The 19,886-nt window shown below is 42.3% G+C and overlaps 1 protein-coding gene across 5 annotated transcripts; it reads left to right on the plus strand.

Moving 5' to 3' along the window:
* Positions 1 to 785: 785 nt before the first annotated feature.
* On the plus strand, positions 786 to 17,658 carry LOC115590255 (uncharacterized). Of its 5 annotated transcripts, XM_030431539.1 has the most exons (10): positions 786 to 1,223; positions 2,816 to 3,050; positions 3,085 to 3,373; positions 4,531 to 4,755; positions 5,090 to 6,133; positions 8,193 to 8,253; positions 8,393 to 8,463; positions 10,568 to 10,622; positions 11,531 to 11,725; positions 13,379 to 17,658. In XM_030431539.1, exons 3-10 carry the CDS (start codon positions 3,112 to 3,114, stop codon positions 13,875 to 13,877), a joined length of 2,412 nt encoding a protein of 803 aa, XP_030287399.1. In that variant the 5' UTR covers positions 786 to 1,223; positions 2,816 to 3,050; positions 3,085 to 3,111; the 3' UTR covers positions 13,878 to 17,658. The 5 variants fall into 5 exon arrangements, with proteins under 5 accessions (XP_030287399.1, XP_030287397.1, XP_030287401.1 ...); XM_030431537.1 differs by having other exon boundaries at positions 2,816 to 3,373; XM_030431541.1 differs by lacking the exon at positions 786 to 1,223 and adding an exon at positions 1,663 to 1,791 and having other exon boundaries at positions 2,816 to 3,373.
* Positions 17,659 to 19,886: the final 2,228 nt, after the last annotated feature.

The raw sequence follows: 19,886 nt of genomic DNA on the forward strand, positions 1-19,886 counted from the left end.
AATAAATAAATCTCAATAAATAAATGTAATATGGGATTCAATTCAATTCAAATATATATTAGTTTTTTGATTTACTCTTCAGTGTATTTAGAATTATATTCCATCTCAATTATTTAAATAAAATAAAAATAAAATAAAAACATGGTGAGACTTTCTGTTTATTTCTGTGTTTACTCATTTAAAGTTAACATAAGAATTAAATAAAAATAAATAAATGTCTCAATAAATTGAATATGGGATTGAATTAAATTAGAATACATATTTCTTTTTTTTATTTGCCTGGAAATATATTTACTCTTCAATTTTTATTTACTATCAAAATATTTCTCAATTATTTCAATAAAATATTAAATAAATAAATAAATGGAGGTAACATTTTCTAAACTAATTACTGCCTACATTTACATTTAATATTATTTTGGCCCTTTAAATGTATTTTTATTTATGTATTCATTTTGAATAAAAAAAAAAACGGTATGGAAAGTACTTTCACTCCAGTATTTGTACTTTTACTCAAGTATTTGTACTTTTCATGCCCCTGCTGCACTTCAGAGGGAGACATTGTGTGTTTTTTAATTACTTCACAGCTTTAATTACTTTATTAATTAACATTTTCCGCTCAGAGCTTCTTAACACGTGTTGTGTAACTGTAACGACCCAGCACACGTTACACTCCACCCGTCGTTACTCTCCACACTGCGTTACTCTGATGTACTACAGTTGTGTGTATGTACACGCTGTCATCTCGTGCACGCGTGAACCCGTGTCGCACGCGCCCGTGCCCGAGCGGGTAGCTCGGGTTCAGGCGCGGGCACGGGCGCGTGCGCATGGGTTCACGCGTGTCCTGCCCTTGTGCTATGATCCGGCGCGTGGACACACACACAAACACTGCATCTCTCTGCTCACACACACACACACACACTCTGGGAGAGAGGAGGCGGAGACCTCCATCTGCCCTGCTCGGTGACCGACCCGTCATCCTCGGGCTCGGGGAAGAATCGGATCAGCTCACCGCCACATTTCTGCTCCGCTCCGCGGCCGGGCGGGGATGAGGAGGCAGCCGGCGGAGACACGGAGGAGACACCGTGAGAGAAGAATCGGGCAAAAAGGAGGGAATTTAAACATGGGAGAAGTGTGTGGTCTATATATAGGCTATGCCCCGGACTGCACCACCGCCGCCGCCACCACCGCTGCCGCCGCCGCCACCTGCCCTCCTGGTACCGGTAAGTCACGGAGGGGAGATGAGCTGGTGTCTAACAGTCAGACCCGCGGCGGGTTAGTGCTAGCAATGTCCGCTTATCGATGCTAACTGACCCGTGAAAATGACTTCTGAGGTCCTGTGAGGTCGGGTTACCGTTCAGCCATGTTGCAGGAGAGCGAGGGGGAGGTGGGGAGGGAGGGAGGAGGGGAGGTGGGGGTAACGGCCGGGCTCCTGACACCTGCCCTCGTTCCCGGTAACCGTTGGAGGGGAAAGAAAAGCCGTTAGAATGTCTGAACTGGCGGTTGAGCGTCAGTAGGGAGCCCGCTGCCATCCCGCACCGGGAGCCGACTTTCTGACTCGGTGTGTCGGGGAGCCGTTCAGCCATGTTGCAGGGGGGGAGGGAGAGATAACTAGCTAACGGCGGGGCTCCGGGGGCTTTGACACCGACCGACACCGAGGGGAGGGGGGGGAGAGGAGCGAGCTGCTGCCCGGTCATTTTCACTCCCCTGTCGGATGCGGATGCGGCGGCGGCGGCTGGCCGGACCGTGTCGCCTAGAGACGGAGGCAGGAGGCTGAACGGAGCGGGGTCGGTGAGGGTAGTGAGAGAACCGGGGCGTGAAGACCGTCGGTTAATACTGATTAATTACATTTTATCATTATAAATTAATGTTTAATTATTTTTAATTATTTTTTTAATTAAAATAAATATTTCTGAATATTTTTTGGTGAAAATAAATGAATAAATAAATAAATAATAATAATATATATTTTTTAACATACTGTAATTTCCCTTTGTGAAGCACAGTTGATCTCATTTTTATATTCAATTTTTTATTTTGTTTTTAGATAATTTTTTGTCTTTATCTAACACCATGAGGCTGTTTTGTGAATGAGATAGGTCTACATATATATACTTTTAATTCAATGTAAGTTTCATATTCTATAAAGTCAACCAGTGTCAGTTGTTTAAAACATTCTTTAAATTTAATTGATTTTATTTATTTCCATTATATCAGCATTCATTTCAAAGAGAATATTAAATTCCAATAATTTGTATTTGTATTTATTTTCATGAGATTTAAATACAAAAGCTGTAAATGTCTCTCCTCAAATCTACAATTAAAAACCAATAATTGAATGTTTTTGTTATTTTCTATGATTTTTGATCCTTCAGTCGTGTTGTATTACAGCTGATGGCCGCTGTGTTAAACATCTTATTCTCTACAAGTGCGAGGAGTGATCAGGGCTAACAGCTGCTGGCAGGTGGAAGTAGTCACTGATGATTATTGATCATAATTGATGATTGTTTGTCGGTGGGAAGGTCAGGGCAGGAGACACAGCAGGGTCCGTTACCATGACGATAACAGCCATGATTTATCCCCTTATTATTGGGCCTTACCCATTCAATAATTCATTCATTCACAGATTCACTTTGTTCATTTTTTCCTTTTTCTCCCTCTCTTCTCCTCCCCCCTCCTCCCTTTATCTCCCCCTCTCTCTCTCTACATCTCTATTCTCTTCTGTCCTCTCTCGCCCTTCATCCTGTTCCTCTCTTTTTCTCTCCTCTCCTCTCTCTCCCTCCCTCCCTCCCTCCATCTTTTTCCTCTCTTTCAGGTCAATGAGAGGCAGCAACAGCTCGGTCTGAACATCAGATCCTCCCTCGCTCTCTCTCTCTCCAGCTCCTCCTTCACCTCCATCTCCCCTTTTTTCTCTCTATCATGCTCTCCTCACTTCCATATGTTAAAACACAGTCGTCTTATTTTAGCAGCACTGCCTTCCTCCTCCTCTTCTTCCTCCTCTTCCTTCTCTCTTGCCCTCCTCTCTTCTGAGTTTTGACTCCCTCTCCTTTCACACACACACACACACACACACACACACACACACACACACACACACACACACACCGGAAAATGAAGCGTGGGTCGAGTGTGTTGCAGCCTCCCTCTGATGCAGCCAAACGACACACACACCCTGCAAACACACACACAAAGACACACACCGGCGGTGATGCTCGCTCGCTGACTGTGCCCAACGTGCACGCGGCTGACGCGCACGCTGAACACACGCCGGACGCACACGCCGCAGGTTCGAGTCCCTTCCCAGCAGCCACCTCTCTCTTCAGCCCCGATGTCAGCACCAAGATGGCGTCTGACCTCCTCATCAGGCTGTCAGGTAACACACACACACACACACACAAGCTGACACACATATATTGTTCATTTCTTCTGGTGAGCGCAGTCAACTGATCAGTTTATCAGACAGGAAATTAATCAATGACAATTTTGATATTTAATTATTACTGTAAGCTATTTATCATGCAAAACATTCCAAGTGGTGTCGTCTCACTCGTGACTGTCGGCTCATTTTCTTCCACTTTAAGGACAAAACATTCAATTACAGTCATTTTGTGAACTTACCAGACTTGTTCTCCTACTTGTCTTTGCACACTTTGTCATTATTTCCATATTACTGATGATTACTGATCAATAATCTCATTGTGTTCAGTCAACCCTACATCGATATTGTCGTCCAGTCCCAACATGTCATCATTGTGCTTTAGAGAAGATTTTATTGTGTATAATATCGTGATATAGGTAATTAAATATCACAGTATTATATTAAGGCAGTATCGCCCAGCGTGCAGTGATATATTTGAGGTTTGAGTGATATGTCCTGTTCTTAAACGTGAAAGTACGAGTGAGCACCCTCTGAATTCAAGTTTCTCTCTATTATGGAATTAAAGAAACTTGAAATAGCCAAAAAAAGCAATAAAACATAACTGCTGAAAACTCCACCCAGCCCTGGACTAATCGCTGATATCTGACATATTGGTTCAATCAATCACCCAACTTGTGTAACATTTTAGACACTAGTGAGCGTTCAGCTTTGTGGCAGCTGCTTGTTTTTGCCTGTTTCAGCATGACAGTGTGCACACAGTCAGATCCAGAAATGGTTTTCTCAGACGTCACACCTGAGGGATGAACTCCAACAGGAAGGATTCCTTTGTTTACGACTTACAAGCGCTCACGTCATCGACCACTTTAACGTGACAGCAACACATTAACTAAAGTGGGATTTATCGAAGTTGAATAAAAAGACACATAAATCAGAGATTTCAGTTGAAGTTTTCCAGTTGTGATCAAAACTTTTCCAGCAGCAGATTAGTCAACATGGAGTTGAGTGATGTAAAGGTGTCCACATACTTTTGGCAACGCAGTGTTCAGTCCTGTACTGTCATGTTGAGCTGAGAGCAGTTATCAGTCTGTAAAGTGAACTCTGCTGTAATCTATTTACAGTTAACCTGAATCAAATCACACTTCTCTCTCCAGAGGCCACCCAGAAGGCCCAGATGCTTCCTGGGAGGCAGGCGGAGGCGGAGCCTCAGAGGCGTGAAGCCCTGCCGGAGGTGCGTGGCGGGCAGCAGGACGAGCCCGGCCTGGCTCTGTCACCGGACGGACCCGGGGCGAGTCCTGAGCCGCCATCACTCACACACACACCTGACGGCAACACCACCACGGACACACTGGCCTCAGACATGCTGAGGAAACTGGCAGGTACAGCTGTGTGTGTGTGTGTGTGTGTGTGTCTGTGTGTGTGTGTGTGTGGTTAATTTATATCAAATGAAAGATGTTTAGAGAAGTATTTATTCCATCTTGATAACTTCTAAACATCTTGTTTAAATCATGGATCAGAATCCAAAACTCAGTAATGTAAAACACTGTTTTATATCCTGTGAGAGGCTGAAATCAGAGAATGTTTGGTATGAAATAATTAAACATTATTTAAATGGTTGTAGATAAAAAATTCATCACACATATGAAGTTCTTACATGACATGTTGGACTGCAGGCAATACACTCACTGTCACTTGATTTCCCACCAATCACAGAACGTCAGGAAGTGAACAGCCATGTGGTGAGAGTCAAAGAAGAAGAGGAGCCGATGGAAGTCGACACCTTGGTTGTATCTGACCTCGTCCACAACCGACCAATCTCAAAAGATATAACTCCACCTCCCTCGATGGCGAGCCACCATCTATTTAGCATTAAAACAGAAGACCAGGGTATCAGTGGCACCAAGATGGCAGAGCAGTTGCACCCTGGAGCCAAAATGGCGGACCAGTGTCTCCACGGCCTTAAAATAGAGGAGAAGTTTTATACAGGAGGCAAGACGCCAAACAGTGTTGTCTCTGGAGGAAACAAGTTTCAGATTAGAGTCAAAATGGAGGACCATGGTATCTCTGGAACCAAAATGGCAGACCAGCGTATATCTGGAGCCAAGATGGAGGACCAGCTTCTCTTTAAAGCTAAAATTGCAGAGCGGCCTTTCACTACAGCCAAGATGAGCAACACATTTCTCTCTGGAGCCAAGATGGAGGACCAGTTGTCTTCAGGAGCCAAGATGGAAAAACAACTTCTCTTTGGGGCCAAAATGGAGAATGGGCTTCTTCCTGGAGCCAAGATGGAGAACCAGCTTCTCTTTGGAGCCAAAATGGAGAACAGGCTTCTTCCAGTGACCAAGATGGAGAGCCAGCGTCACTGTGGAGTCAAAATGGAAAATGGGCTGCTCCCTGGAGCCAAGATGGTGGAACAGTTTCCTTCAGGAGCTGAGATGGAGAACCAGCTACTCTTTGGAGCCAAAATGGAGAACAGGCTTCTTCCTGGAGCCAAGGTGGAGGACCAGTTTCCCTCAGGAGCCAAGATGGAGAACCAGCTTCTCTTTGGAGCCAAATTGGAGAACAGGCTTCTTCCTGGAGCCAAGATGGCGGGCCGTGTTTTCTCAGGAGCAAAAACAGAGGAGCAGCTCTTTTTTGGAGCCAAGATGGAAGACCAGTTCACCTCTGGAGCCAAGATGGCTGACCAGTGCCTCAGAGCCGTGCTGTGGCAGGACATGTCGGTGAACCTGGCGTCCACACTGCTGCACCAGCTCTCAGGTAACACACACACTGGAGGTGGGAAAAAAAATCGGTATTGCAATATATTGTTGTGCTCTCTGTCGCAATAAATAATCGACATACTGACGGCAAATATCGATATTTTACTACAACACACATTATGGATTTACCCCGTTGTCACCGTCAGTACTTAATCTCTCCTGTCCTGTTTGTGGGGGCGCTAATCCCGTAAATGAGGGTAAAGTAGGCATAAGCAGCGGCCGGTGAAGAAGACGAGTTAAAAACAAAAGAAAAACAGATGCAAGAATGGCGGAAAATACGAATAACGAAAAACAAATCAAAGACCCACCCGCAAGTTTCCACTCTAAAGTGTGGACCCACTTCGGCTTTTACGAGACAGATGACGGGAGAACACTGGTGCGGTCGTTATCGCCGTCAGCCGGGGGACCGACGGACTACACTCACTACATGCAGCTAACACTGAAAATTAGTATAGTAGCTGAGCTAGCAGTATAGCGGCGCAGCGCCGCTGTTCCACCATCTGGAGAGAACCCTGAGCTGGACACATTAAAGTGCATTAATATTAATAACATGTCTTATGTAAACCAGGACAGTGCTTTCTGATACTGAAAAGTCAGTAGCAACTTGTTTTATGTAAACTTGAGCCCGTTTTAGTTTAACAATAGCAAAACAAGATAAGAATAACGTAAAAATGTAATGAAATATTGGGAACATTTCAGTATGCAACCAGTTATGTGCAGTGTTATGTTCACCCATCCAGTACCTGGGAAGTGGGAACATAAAAGTGCTTTGGGTCAACCTGGACACATCAAGGCATATTAAATTTATAGAAAATGAAATAAAGTAAATGCAATAGATGCATAAGACGTTTTCCTTTGTATCGGTATTTTTTCTTTTTCAGTCACATGTCGTGATATATCGTTGATGAAATGTCTTGCAATATATCAAATATTGCAGATATCGTGTATTGTGATATTATCATTATCGTGGGCAAAATATCGTCACAGTACCGAATCGTGAGTTACCCGTATCGTCCCACCCCTAACACACACACACACTCTCTCACACTCCTGTTTGGGTCGTTTATAATAATTATTAGAATTATAAAATAAGTTGATTGATAAAGTGCTTGTGGAAACCAGAGATTAAAGTGTGCCTTACAGGGGGAAATAAAACAAAAGAGAAACACAACAACCTTCATATATTCAAATATTAAAGTAAAAAATAAGTAGCCTTTAAGTAAATGTACTCAGTTACATTCCACCACTGCTCTTTTCCTTTTCTATACTGTGAGCATGTATCCACGGCTGAAACTGACAAAACAAAAACAAATAAATAGAAGAAGGCTCAATAAATAAGTTAATATGCCATTAAAATCACCAAAAGAATAAAAGTAAGCATAAAATAATGTAGAAAATGTGACATAAATTATATTTCTGTTTTAATTTACCTCTGTATTTGTTCACTTTTGTATTTATTCCTCTGTTATTCTCTCTGAATTTTTTTTTTCATGGATTATTTAGATATTATATCAAGAATTAAATAGATATAAATCACAAATAAAACAGAAAACTAAATAAAAAGGGGAATTAATACAGCAGTTAATACATTATTATTATTTTTCTCGATTTTAAACAGAAATATAATTTTCTGATACACATTTTATAAATTAATTAGAATCTACATTTATTTTTTATATATTTTTTAGTCAGATGGCAGATTAAATCATTTATTGAGCCATTCATATTTTAAAATATTGTTTTAGGCAGTTTCAGTCGTCCGTACACACATTATTGATACACGTATAAATATACCCAAATTCAATAAAGTTTGTGCTTTGGATAAAGATTAATTTTCATTAGATCATTTATCCGTCTTTTTTTCTGTCACAAATCAAATGTTTGCTCTAAAAATAATGTCTACAAAAATAACCTGTTTATGTTTATTTACACGGTCAGCACTTTGACATTAACTTTAAATAGTATTAAACCCGTTCTTTGTGATCAATAAATCATCATTTGTTAGTGTTGTTGTCTTTAAAAACACAATAATGAGACATGAATGTGTGTTTGTGCAGAGCGGGTCAGTAAATCCAGCAGTCGGCCGGTGGAGAGGACGACTCCGCCCGTCAGGAGCAGGTAACGCAGCACCTCCTGCTGGTGTCTGTCAGTGATGTCATGTGACCTCTGACCTGCTTTGTTCTGTTTGACAATACGTGTGTGTGTGTGTGTGTGTGTGTGTGTGTGTGTGTGTGTGTGTGTGTGCTCCTTTCTGTAGTCCTGTTCTGAAGATGAATGTGGACCCGCTCCGCTCCTCCCCTCTGCTGAGCGCCCAGCAACCTCCACACGGTAACACACCACACACACACACACACACACACACACACACACACACACACACACACACACAGACACACACACACACACACAGACACACACATCCACACACACACAGATACAGTAGCTGTGTGAGTAGTAGCCACATGTAGCTCGACACGTCTCAGTGTGTGTGGATGTAGCTGCAGCGGCTGTGTGTGAGGAGTCAGCTGCTCCCGTCGTGCTGGAGGAGGCGCAGATCTCCTGCATGTCGATCATCGTCTCACGGGACAGAATCACACACTGACTCAGTTGTTGTGCTCGTCAATGACGCGTTCGCTCGTCAATCTCGGTGTAATATTCAGCGATGAAACACAGCGCTGTCGGTCAGAGTGGAGGATTAAAGGAGCCGTTAGTGTCACGATCTGATTCGGGGAAGCACTCAGTTAATTCACGATCAATTAAACATCGATCAGATTAACAATCGTTGGATTGATTCTATTTTTAGGGTCTTTTTTCTGCTACTTTGCAGACTCAAGAGTATTAACAAAAAATATGACAATGATACAAAATAAGTGATGATATATTATTATTTATAAAGACTTCATTGATCCCTGAGGTGAAATTCAGAAGACACACGGCTGTATTTAAAGTCTTCAGCATGAGCTCTACATTCACAACATGAGGCAGGAGTTCACACGAATATTAAAGTGAAGTCGGAGGAGAAATCAGAAAAGACACAAAATGGCTCCACGCAGCTCGTCTGGTGTGATACAAGTCTGAATCCCTGAAGAGATTATGTGGACAGAACCAGAGGTGTCGCTGAGTTAACGAGGCGATCAAACTCCTCTTATTTCGATAGAAAGTTGAATTCAGACGATGTGCGGTTGTATTTTACTGTTTGGTTCATTAAATACGTGTAAAAATCAAATATTTTCTCCTTTTGTGAGTTTATTTTGTCCGTGTTTTAAGGCCCCCACACACCGCCCAGACGTCCAACTGCCTTCTCCGACCACTCTGTTGCCTCTTGTCTGACCCGTTCAGCAGAAAAGTTGCATTGAACACACCGCTTCAACATGCTGTCAGCTCCACAGTAGCGTGTACATTCTGCGCTTGTGCGAGATGCATTACGCGGGTGGCTCTAGTTAAAGATGCAGGACTAGAGTTTTATGCACGCAACTCTCTTTACTTTCGATCAAAACCAAACTGAACTATTTCAGACAAAAACAGCTGCATACTAAACATGCAGCGAGGCATTACCAGACGAACACAGATTAATTCGTCCTGAACGAACACAATAACAGCTAGTCTCGTGCCAGTACTGCAAAACATGAAAACAAGAAATGACGGAAGAGTGCGTAGAAAACCAAAGCACACACAGTATTCTGCCCCTCCCACACACCGTGCTGATTCGCTAGCACACAACCAATCAGAGAATCCAGTGGCTCAGACGTCCGACAGCCAACCTCCGCATGTTGAATTGGATCAGAGAACGTCTGAGCGGCTCTGAAAGCTTCCGACGTAGCTGGAACAGATTAGTCGCCGACCTCGTCCGAGTCTCTCCAAACGCTTCAGACGTCCAACAGTTGGGCCGGTGTGTTTCTGCCTTTAACCTATAAGTGAAGAAAACTTGTGAAACATAGCAACACAATGTTACACGTCTCTGAAACTGAAACTGGACTCTTGAGGTCCAAACTGGTGTTATGAGACAGGACGGACCGGGGCTAACTGGTTAGCATGCTAACTTTAGCGCTCTTTCTGCTGCAGATGAGTTTTAAAGAGCAGAAGACAGTTTTGTACCGACTGCACTGAGATCAGTCGATACACAGCTTTGTTGACTGTGTACATTGAGTCTGTCTGCAGTGTTTTAATGCAGCATTATTATAATATTATCACTTTGATGATGGTGTTTCAGTGAGCAGTTTTTCCTCTGTTATGGATTCACGCAGCCACCAGATGCCCTTTGGGTTTATAATAAAGACGCTGCTGAAGAGCGCAGACTAAACACTCACACTGAAGTTTATAAATAATAACTTCCACAGGGACTCGTCATTAGTTGTGGAGTGCAGCAGAAGATTTATTTCATGATTCGCTTCGCAGAGTAATGAAGACTCTTTCTTTTCTGTTTCTCCCACAGAAACCAAAAGCAGCGCGAGCAGAGATCAGACCACAGGTGGCTCGTTCTTCTACAGGTAACACAAACACGCTTCTGACGACGCTCATTGACTCCATGACTCCCCGGAGGAGAGCCAACACAAAGCAGAGCGCCGCGCTGATCAGAAACATTTGTAGGCAAATCTAAAAGTTCCACTGAGCCTGTGGAGTCGTTTGTTCCTGCAGAAAAGAAACTTTTGTTTAGTTCAGCGAGGAAATCTTCACAAATCTTCACTTTGATGAGTTATTCATGGAAACTTATTATTAATAAGCATATGGAGGACAGAATCTGCCAAAATCAAAAATAAATAAATAAATAAATGTGTCAATATATTCATTAATATGTTATCAAATTAGTCTAAAATATTAATAACAAATAAATGTAGAAATTAACTTCTAAAATGTGACTTAAACTGATAATACTGCATTTATTTACGTTTGTATTAATTCACCTATAGGTTATTATTTAAATGTGATAAATGTGATCTTAATTAATTTTTAAAACAATTATTTTTTCTCTATTATTGCACATAGTTTTTTAATTTTTGCAGTTTCAGTCCTCCGTACAGAACCAGTCTTTTCTCCCGTCTCCAGTCTTCATGCTAAACTAAGCTAAGCTAAGCTAAGCTAACTGGCTGCTGGCTGTGACGTATTTCTCCAATATTGTCATCGATGATATTGATCCACGCTCGTCATCCGTCTAACTTTCAGTCTACGAAAGGCTCAAACTTTGTGAAAAGGCGTCGATCTCAAAGGAAACTTAAGTCATGTCAAACATTTTAAAAACAAAAACGTTGTCTTTAGAAGAAGTGAACCACGTGACGCTGTTGAACCAGACGCTGTATGAAGTCACACGAGGTCACTTTACGTCCACAAAATGCTTCAGTCATTTAAATGTCTGTTGCCGTGGCGACTGTGACACGTCCTCACCTACCTGTGCCTCCAGGTGTCACGTGTGCGGCTTTGAGACGGACGGTCGAGCTCTTTTCCAGAGTCACATGACGGAACACCGCCAATGGGAGCGCGGCTCATTCTCGCTGCACTGCTGCGTGTGCGACCACTCGACCAATCAGGAGGCAGAGATGAGGGCTCACGCCAACACACACATGCAGGGGAACATGGGAGCCGGCGCAGAGATGAGGTGAGCTCACCTCACCTGTGTGACTGATGCAGGTGTTTAAATATAGTTCCACACCTGCAGCATGAGCTGTGTGATTCACAACGTTTATAATGTTTAATGTGTCGAAGCTGCAACAAGTATTCTTATAATTATTATTACGACTGTTGCAGAAAAATCCTGTGATTGACTTTGATTTTCAACAATAAAGTTAAAACTATAAGAGAAAGAATTTATAATATTTGTCCACAGCGGATGTTTAGTTGTTTAACTGACTTTATTGACTTTATCTTGAAATATTAAAACTTTATTTTCAAAAACACATTTTGCCCATATAAAGATCTTTTTAATGTTATTTTAACGTTTTGGTTGTGAAATATTGCAACTTGTCATCTTTATTTTCAAAATATGAAAACTTTTTCCTTTGACTTCGAGATATTTTTCTCTAAAAAGAGACTTTGTTTCAAAGAGATATAAAGAATTTCCTCCTGAATATAGTACAACTACTCTGATGATTTTTAACTTGATTTTTAAAGATATTATGACTTTTAATGTCAATACTGTCAAGATTATTAGTATTATGACTTTTCTTGAATAATTACAATTTTAGTTTAAAATACACATTTTTTCATATGAGGGTTTTTTTCTCAAAAAGATTTTTATTCTTTTTGTTTCTTACATTTTTTCCTTGACTTATTGCAACTGATTTTTATTAAATATTAAGAATATTTTCCTATAATAATACAATATTTTTATATGTTATATTTGTTTTTAATATGATTTTTTTTACATTGATCTTGGAATATTCAAACTTTTTTCCCTTTACATAAAGATTACTTTTCTTAAAATATAAAAGACTTTTTTCTGCGATTTCAAAACTTTATTCTTGAAATTATAAAAACTAATAATATTATATATATTTTAATATTCCGACTTAATACTGATAATACTGAGACTTTAACATAATATTTATCATAATATTTTTTTATCTATTCTTGAAAAACTAAAATTTTATTCTGAAAATATTATAACTTTTGTCCAATAATATATAACAAATATTTAAAATATAACGGCCTTTACTTCTTATTTAACTTTTGATATATTATTAAATCCTATAATTTAATATTTTTTGCCTGTCACACATTTCTCAGAAGATGAATGAGTCACAGCTGTTTGGTCATTATGAATGATGTCACTATGACATCATTCATAATGACCCTCAGACAAACATCTGGAACATCTGGACCGAAGCGTCAAAACAAACATGTTGAAACAGTTTCACACAGAAACAACGTGACGTAACAACGAGGAGCAGAAGACAGGTTAACATTTAATATCACACACGGTCGTCTTCTCTCTTATGTTCGTCCTTCAAACTGTGTGTGTGTGTGTGTGTGTGTGCAGCAGGTAGTGATGTATCAATACAGCAGATAACGAGGATTAAACAGAATCATTATGTATCTTTATCTTTAATGACGCTCATTCATATTCAGGATCAGTAATTCAGAGTCTTATAAAGTCGATAGTTCAATATGTTTCTGTGAGTCACACCTTCAGATCAACCTGAGCGTCTCACCTGACGGATGACAGGCGGTCAGGTGTGTGTGTGTGTGTGTGTGTGTGATGGAATGTGTGTGTGTGTGTCATTAACCCCTCCCTCCCCCTCCTGACTCCTAGATGCCCCGTCACCCCTCCCGTCGGCGCCGCAGCCGCCTCCAGCAGCACTCCAACAGTTGCTATGGCAACCCATCCGGAGAATAGCACCTCTGAGCATCGCTGCCGCATCTGCCAGAGGTCGTTTCCAGGGCAACAGGAGCTGCTGGTTCACTTCCAGGGTCATCGCCAAGGCAACCAGTACCGGTGCGACCGGTGCGGTCACCTGACCCGGACAGCCAACAAGCTGGTGGAGCACGTGCGCGTGCACACGGGCGAGCGGCCGTTCACCTGCGACCTCTGCCCGTACAGCGCCAAGCGGCGGGACAGTCTGCGGCTGCACTGCAAGGTCAAACACCCCGCAGACGTGCACACGCACCGCTCATACGTGCACGGAGACAATCAGCGCTCACACAAACACCTGCAGCGGCTGCACACGCCGCCCAACACACACACTGCTGCTCCCTCCTCCTCCTCCTCCTCCCCCCCCCTCGCTTCCTCCTCTTCATCCCTCGCTCTCTGACCGGGCAGGATGGAGGGAGTTATCTCCTCTCCTCCCCATCACCACGCTCATCTCTCTGAAACCACGCTGCCCTTCCTCCTCCTCCTCCTCCTCCTCCTCCTCCTCCTCGTCTTCCTCCACCAAACACTCCTTCCTCGGTTACCTTGGTCTGACCACCTCTTTGTAAATGCTTTGTTTCCCTTTGTCTCCTCCTCTCCTCTCCTTCATCTCTTCTCTCCTCTCTTCCTATCCTCACCTTGTTTCCTCTACATATCTCCTTGCTTTCCCTGTTTCCTTTCCTCACCTCCTCCACGTTTCCTCATTTCAATTTGCCTTCTCTTCTCTCCTTTCCTTGTCTCCTCTTCCCTTCTGTAGTCTTTGTTTCCTCTCCTATTCATTTCCTCACTATTTTTCCTTTCCTATTCTCTCCTCCTTTCATCTCTTTGTCCTCTCTCCTCGTCTCCTCACTCATTCTCTTCCCCCCCTCTTGTTTTGTCTCACCTTCATTTCCTCACCTTGATTCCCCTCCTTGTCACCCCCCCTCCTCTCCTCCTCCTCCTCCTCCTCCTCCTCCTCCTCTATCCATCCTCTGGACTATTGATGGATGTTAAGCTCTGTAATGTATCGAGGTACTGTCACTGAACACTGTATGAGAATGTCAATCAGCTCCTGTTATGCTAACTGCACTGAAACACAGATACGGAACGTTTTTTGACTTTATTAGACTTTTTGCATCATGCTCGTGAGTTTTGCTGCATTCCTGCCTGCTTCTAGTCGGTCATATAATCACTGGACTTTAGCTATTTAACCGTGTGACATATTTATTGCCTGTCTCTCTCGTCCTGCAGAAACCCCGAGCTTAAAAAATCCTCCCGCTGCACGTTTTAAAGAAGAAAAGTGACGTTTACTGTCGAGATCCTGTCGAGTTATCGTAGAGAGAATCACTGCTGAGAAGTTAATCTGAGTACTGTTGGAATCACAATATGGCAAAGTGCAATATCTGACTGATAAAAGTAAAGCAGCATTATAAAATACTAAAAGACACAAAAATCATCAATCAATCGATCGATCGCGCAGCATGATTTCATTCATGTTTCAATGATCGTGCTAGCAGCGCTGTGAGCTAAATGCTAACATAGGCATGCTAATCGTGGATCCAACAATTAGAGTCTGGAGACGGCGTCGATGTCGGAGCCTCGTTCACTCCTGTGAAGCTTCTCAGTGACTTCCAGGGAGTGAAACTACAGAGATCTTCTGTGTTGTGGGTCCATACAGCCGGCTAACTTCCTGTTTAGCGCCCGGCTAACTTGAATACAGAAGAAACTAATTGAATCGTGTGGCTCTTTAAGACTTTCCAAATTCTAACAGCTCCTGTTATGACAGTGAAACGAGTCATTTCTCAGAGTTGGGACCATTTTTATAGACGCTTCTTTCACAATGTTAGCTTCTGAGAAAAATATCTGGGCCTCGGGGCTCGATGCTAACATGCCTACAATTATGATGCTAACACCAGGTGATGTTTACTGTTTTCAGCAGCTTGGTTTAGCATGTTAGCATGCTTAACATGAGCTACTTAGGAATTAACGCAAAGTACGGAAGAGGCTGATGGGAAAGTCTAAAATTGGAATTTAATTGAAATAATTCAGACAATCTACTAAAATGGCTGGATAGACACTTCAGCCTGGACTGATTGTTGTAGCCATGTGTAGCACCGCTGCTAGCTGCTAGCTGCTAGCATGAGTAAATAAGCTCCAGTTGTCTCTCTGATAGACGTTAAAATTGAGTTTTTGGCAGTGATGTTAAAGCACTTTATAACCAGGAGATGCAGACGCCTTCAGGATGGAGGGAGAGGGTTTGTGCCAAACTTTATAAACATTTTTACGTTACATTCGTATTTTCTAATACAAATAATTCCCTCTGGAGAAGATGCTGAAGTCCAGACAGCTTCACCAGGTTTACATCTCCTCTGAGATCATCTTCAGCTTTGATTTAAATGATCTGAAATCAGTCCAAAGGCTGCAACCAACAACTGTTCATCACTTCACCATTTAATTGTTTTAAAATTGCTTGTTTTATACAACCAACAGTCTAAAACTCCAAAATATTTTCTTTATTATGTTAGAAACCAGGAAATATTCACACATAAGAAACTGGAACAGTTGAATAGTTTATTAATTCATCTTTCACTTCAGCATCTTTCCACTGCCGTCTCTTCTTGAGGATTTTTGAAGGCACCAGGTTTCTGGAGGACAGCGATGATATTTCTAATATTTGTGTTGTATATTGATAATGTATTTGTGTTTACATGACTACATGAGACTCCTGAGAGTCTAAAATGTCTTAATTTAAAGTTGCACTAAATGTAGTTTCTATTAAACAAAAAAAAAAAGTCAAGTCATTTTAAAATATGTAAGCCTTTTTTTTAACACGAACACTAAACCAGGAATGTTTCTTTTATCCAATACTACAACTGATTCAGCAGGTCTGATGTCACTTCCTGTTCTAGTGGGCGGGGCCAAAGTGAAGCAGAGATGGAAGCTAGCTGGCTAAAGCAGCGGTTAACAAACGGGAACATTTACTTCAAATACAAATCTCATGGATAATTAATTGCTTGATATTCTTCATGTTTTGTTTTTTATTATTTTGTATTTTAGAATGAAAAACACTGTTAAAAGAAGACTAAAGGGGAAAAAAACACTAAGTAGGACACAAATTGGCCGCCACGCTCTCTCTGATATGTAATTAAGTCATGTAGTTATTACTCGATTGTATTATTTGATTTTAACCGTGATATATAGAGTGTTACTGGCGACCTACGATTAATTCTTCAAACTGCCAGCCTCTTGGCTAACAAGCTAATGTTCAGTTGAAGTGAGCAGAAGAGCTAACAAGTTGGTTTGCTAGCTTCCTTGCTAGCTTGCTAACTGACGTCGAGCCAAGAGGGCGACTTCAAACATCATTTTAAATGAAAAATGTACAATTTGGCCAACAGTTAAACAATGCTGTGTTTTAAAGGGACATACAAACACTGCAAGGAAAAATAAAAACACAAAGTAGAACCCGAACAGAACACAAAATGGCCGCTGTGTTCTCTCTGACTTGAAATTAATGTTCTGTATTTGCTACTCACATTGCCTGATTTTACCCGTGATATCGAGGCGGTTGTCTGATTAATTCAAACTGCCAACAAGCTTCTTCACTAACAAGCTAACATTTAGTTGAGGTGAGTGCAGGAGCTAACAAGACGGTTAGCTAGCTTCCTTGCTAGCTAGCAAACCAAAGTCACGCTCAGTCACAACTTCGTAAAACTAAAATACAATTTGCACATTATAACTAATAAAGGATTAATAAAGACCACATATCTTCTATTTATTTATCTTTATTGTGTTCTTTTACTGATAATTTATGTTTTTTTTGTCTTTATAATGATGATGTTGCACAGATTAGTCGTCGGAGGGTAACAGGAAGTGATTTCAACACCGTCCAAACTTAAAGCTGAAGCAGCTCCACCACAGAAACCTGCACATACGTGTTGCTTTAACATGAATTGTATCTCCAATCAATGGTGCTAGACTCTGCAGAGCCTGAGAGCTGCTTTATATTTCACTTTCAGTCATTTTTACTAGAAAAAAGCATGAAAGACAAAAACCTCTCCAGCGTTTGAGGCTGGTGATCATCTCAGTTTGTCTCCCAATGACGTTATTTGCTTTATTCTTTTTTTTAAATTTTTCATTTCTCTCTGCTGTATCCTGTTACTGTTTGCTGCTGCAATGATCAATAAAGTTTAATTTCCTCTGACTCATCTCCACTCACACCTCGTCTTTACTCAAATCTCTCTCTGAGTGCAGGAGATCATGTTACAGAGCACGAGTGGGTGTTAAAGAAATATAACCTGTTCACTGGTGCAGAGATTTGACTCACTGTAAGTAGTAGTACCAGTACTATAAAGTACCACAGAGTCATATAATGATGAGCTGGACACAAAAATCTGTCAGAAACGAGAAAAAATCAGAGAATTTAAGAGCCGTTTGAGAGAGAAATCAGGGATGAAGGTCACACACCACACTCACCAAACGAGTGGGAGGATAAGTGTCAATCGCCATGGGTCCTGTCCCCTCCTCGGCCGTTGCCACGGTTACCTGGCATGTTGTAGCGGCGAGCAGGAGGCCCCCGTCCATTGGCTGGGATCGGCTGCGGGCTCGGCGAATCATCGGGCGGCGCGAGGGCAAAGAAACAGGACACGTGCACGCAGAGGTCATTATTAGATTTTGGAGGGAGGAAGATAAGATGAAGAGGAGGAGACACGGAGCGGCTGAAGAAGAGGAGGAGAGACCATCACTTATATTTTCTTTTCATGGTCGAAAGGTTAAAGGTCAGGACGGAGAACGAGGGAGACGCAGTCAGAGGGACAGAAGCTGCTGTTAATGTGGACCAGATGTCAGATTTAAAGGACTGAAATGAACAAACATCAGCTGAGAAATCATCACAAATATTATTGACAGTTTAAAACATTTGAAAAATAAGAAAACTTAAAAACATTTCATGCTTGAAAGAAACGTTTGACTTTGCTGGAAACATGTTTATTCTCTTTTTTGAGCATCAGATGTTCAGACTGATAACACACATGTCTGAATGGGACAAACGACGCTACAGCCAGCAGTTGGCTTAGCTTAGCTTAGCTTAGCTTAGCTTAGCTTAGCATGAACAAGACAAGAAAACAAGGCGACACAGAACTACACCTCCTTGTTATAACACTTTTGTTTGTGCACATATTCAACAAGCTTGAGCCAGGCTAGCTGTTCCCTCCTGTTTCTAGTCTTTATGCTAAGCTAACTGGCTGTTGGCTGTAAGTTTGTGTCTGGACATCTTTTCAACTCACGGCAAGAAAGAAAGCCAGGAAGTATAAATGGAAAGGCTTCTTCTAGGAGACGATATAATCTTGGTATTTGTGGTGCTGCTGGAGTCTCAGCTCGTCCACCTGCATGTTTATGTTCAGCAGCTGATTCTCATTCACACACTTATTGTGACTGAAGAGCAGAAGATGAGCTGAACCCAGATCAGCTGTCGGTGCTCTTGGCACTCTGCAGGACTGAAAATCCATTAGTGCTGTGTGACCGGAAGAGACGGAGGAACCTCAGCCGAGAGAGAAGAGGGAGGAGGAGGAGGAGGAGGAGGAGGAGGAGGAGGGAGAGACAGGAAGCGCCATGGAAGGACTGATAGAAGAGTTAAACTATGAGCGGATGAAGTGTTGGGTGGAGGTCTGAATGGGTCTCCTGGTGGAAGAAGAACTCAACATCCTGTACTTCTGCAGAACAGCACAGTGTGAAGCATCATCATGAGGGAAGAAACATCATACCTGCAGGACCAGACATATAGCTAGATATTTTCAAAATAAAAAGCTTAGCTAATTGTTTCATTCTTCACCTGCTAATAGAAGGCTTAAAAGGATGGATGCAGCTGGTTGGACGCAGCTCCATGCAGCTGGTTGGACGCAGCTGGATGGTTGGATACAGCTGGTTGGATGGATGCAGCTGGATGGATGCAGCTGGATGGATGCAGCTGGATGGATGGAGCTGGTTGGATGCAGCTGGATGGATGCAGCTGGTTGGATGCAGCTGGATGGATGGAGCTGGTTGTATGCAGCTGGATGGATGCAGCTGGTTGGATGCAGCTGGATGGATGCAGCTGGTTGGATGGATGCAGCTGGATGGATGGATGCAGCTGGTTGGATGGAGCTGGATGGATGGAGCTGGATGGATGCAGCTGGATGGATGGATGCAGCTGGTTGGATGGAGCTGGATGGATGCAGCTGGATGGATGGATGCAGCTGGTTGGATGCAGCTGGTTGGATGGAGCTGGATGGATGCAGCTGGTTGGATGCAGCTGGATGGATGGAGCTGGTTGTATGCAGCTGGATGGATGCAGATGGATGGATGCAGATGGATGGATGGAGTTGGTTGGATGCAGTTGGTTGGATGCAGCTGGTTGGATGCAGCTGGTTGGATGGAGCTGGATGTATGCAGATGGATG

Source organism: Sparus aurata, chromosome 10 (assembly GCF_900880675.1).
Source record: "Sparus aurata chromosome 10, fSpaAur1.1, whole genome shotgun sequence".
NCBI classification, from domain to species: Eukaryota; Metazoa; Chordata; class Actinopteri; order Spariformes; family Sparidae; genus Sparus; species Sparus aurata.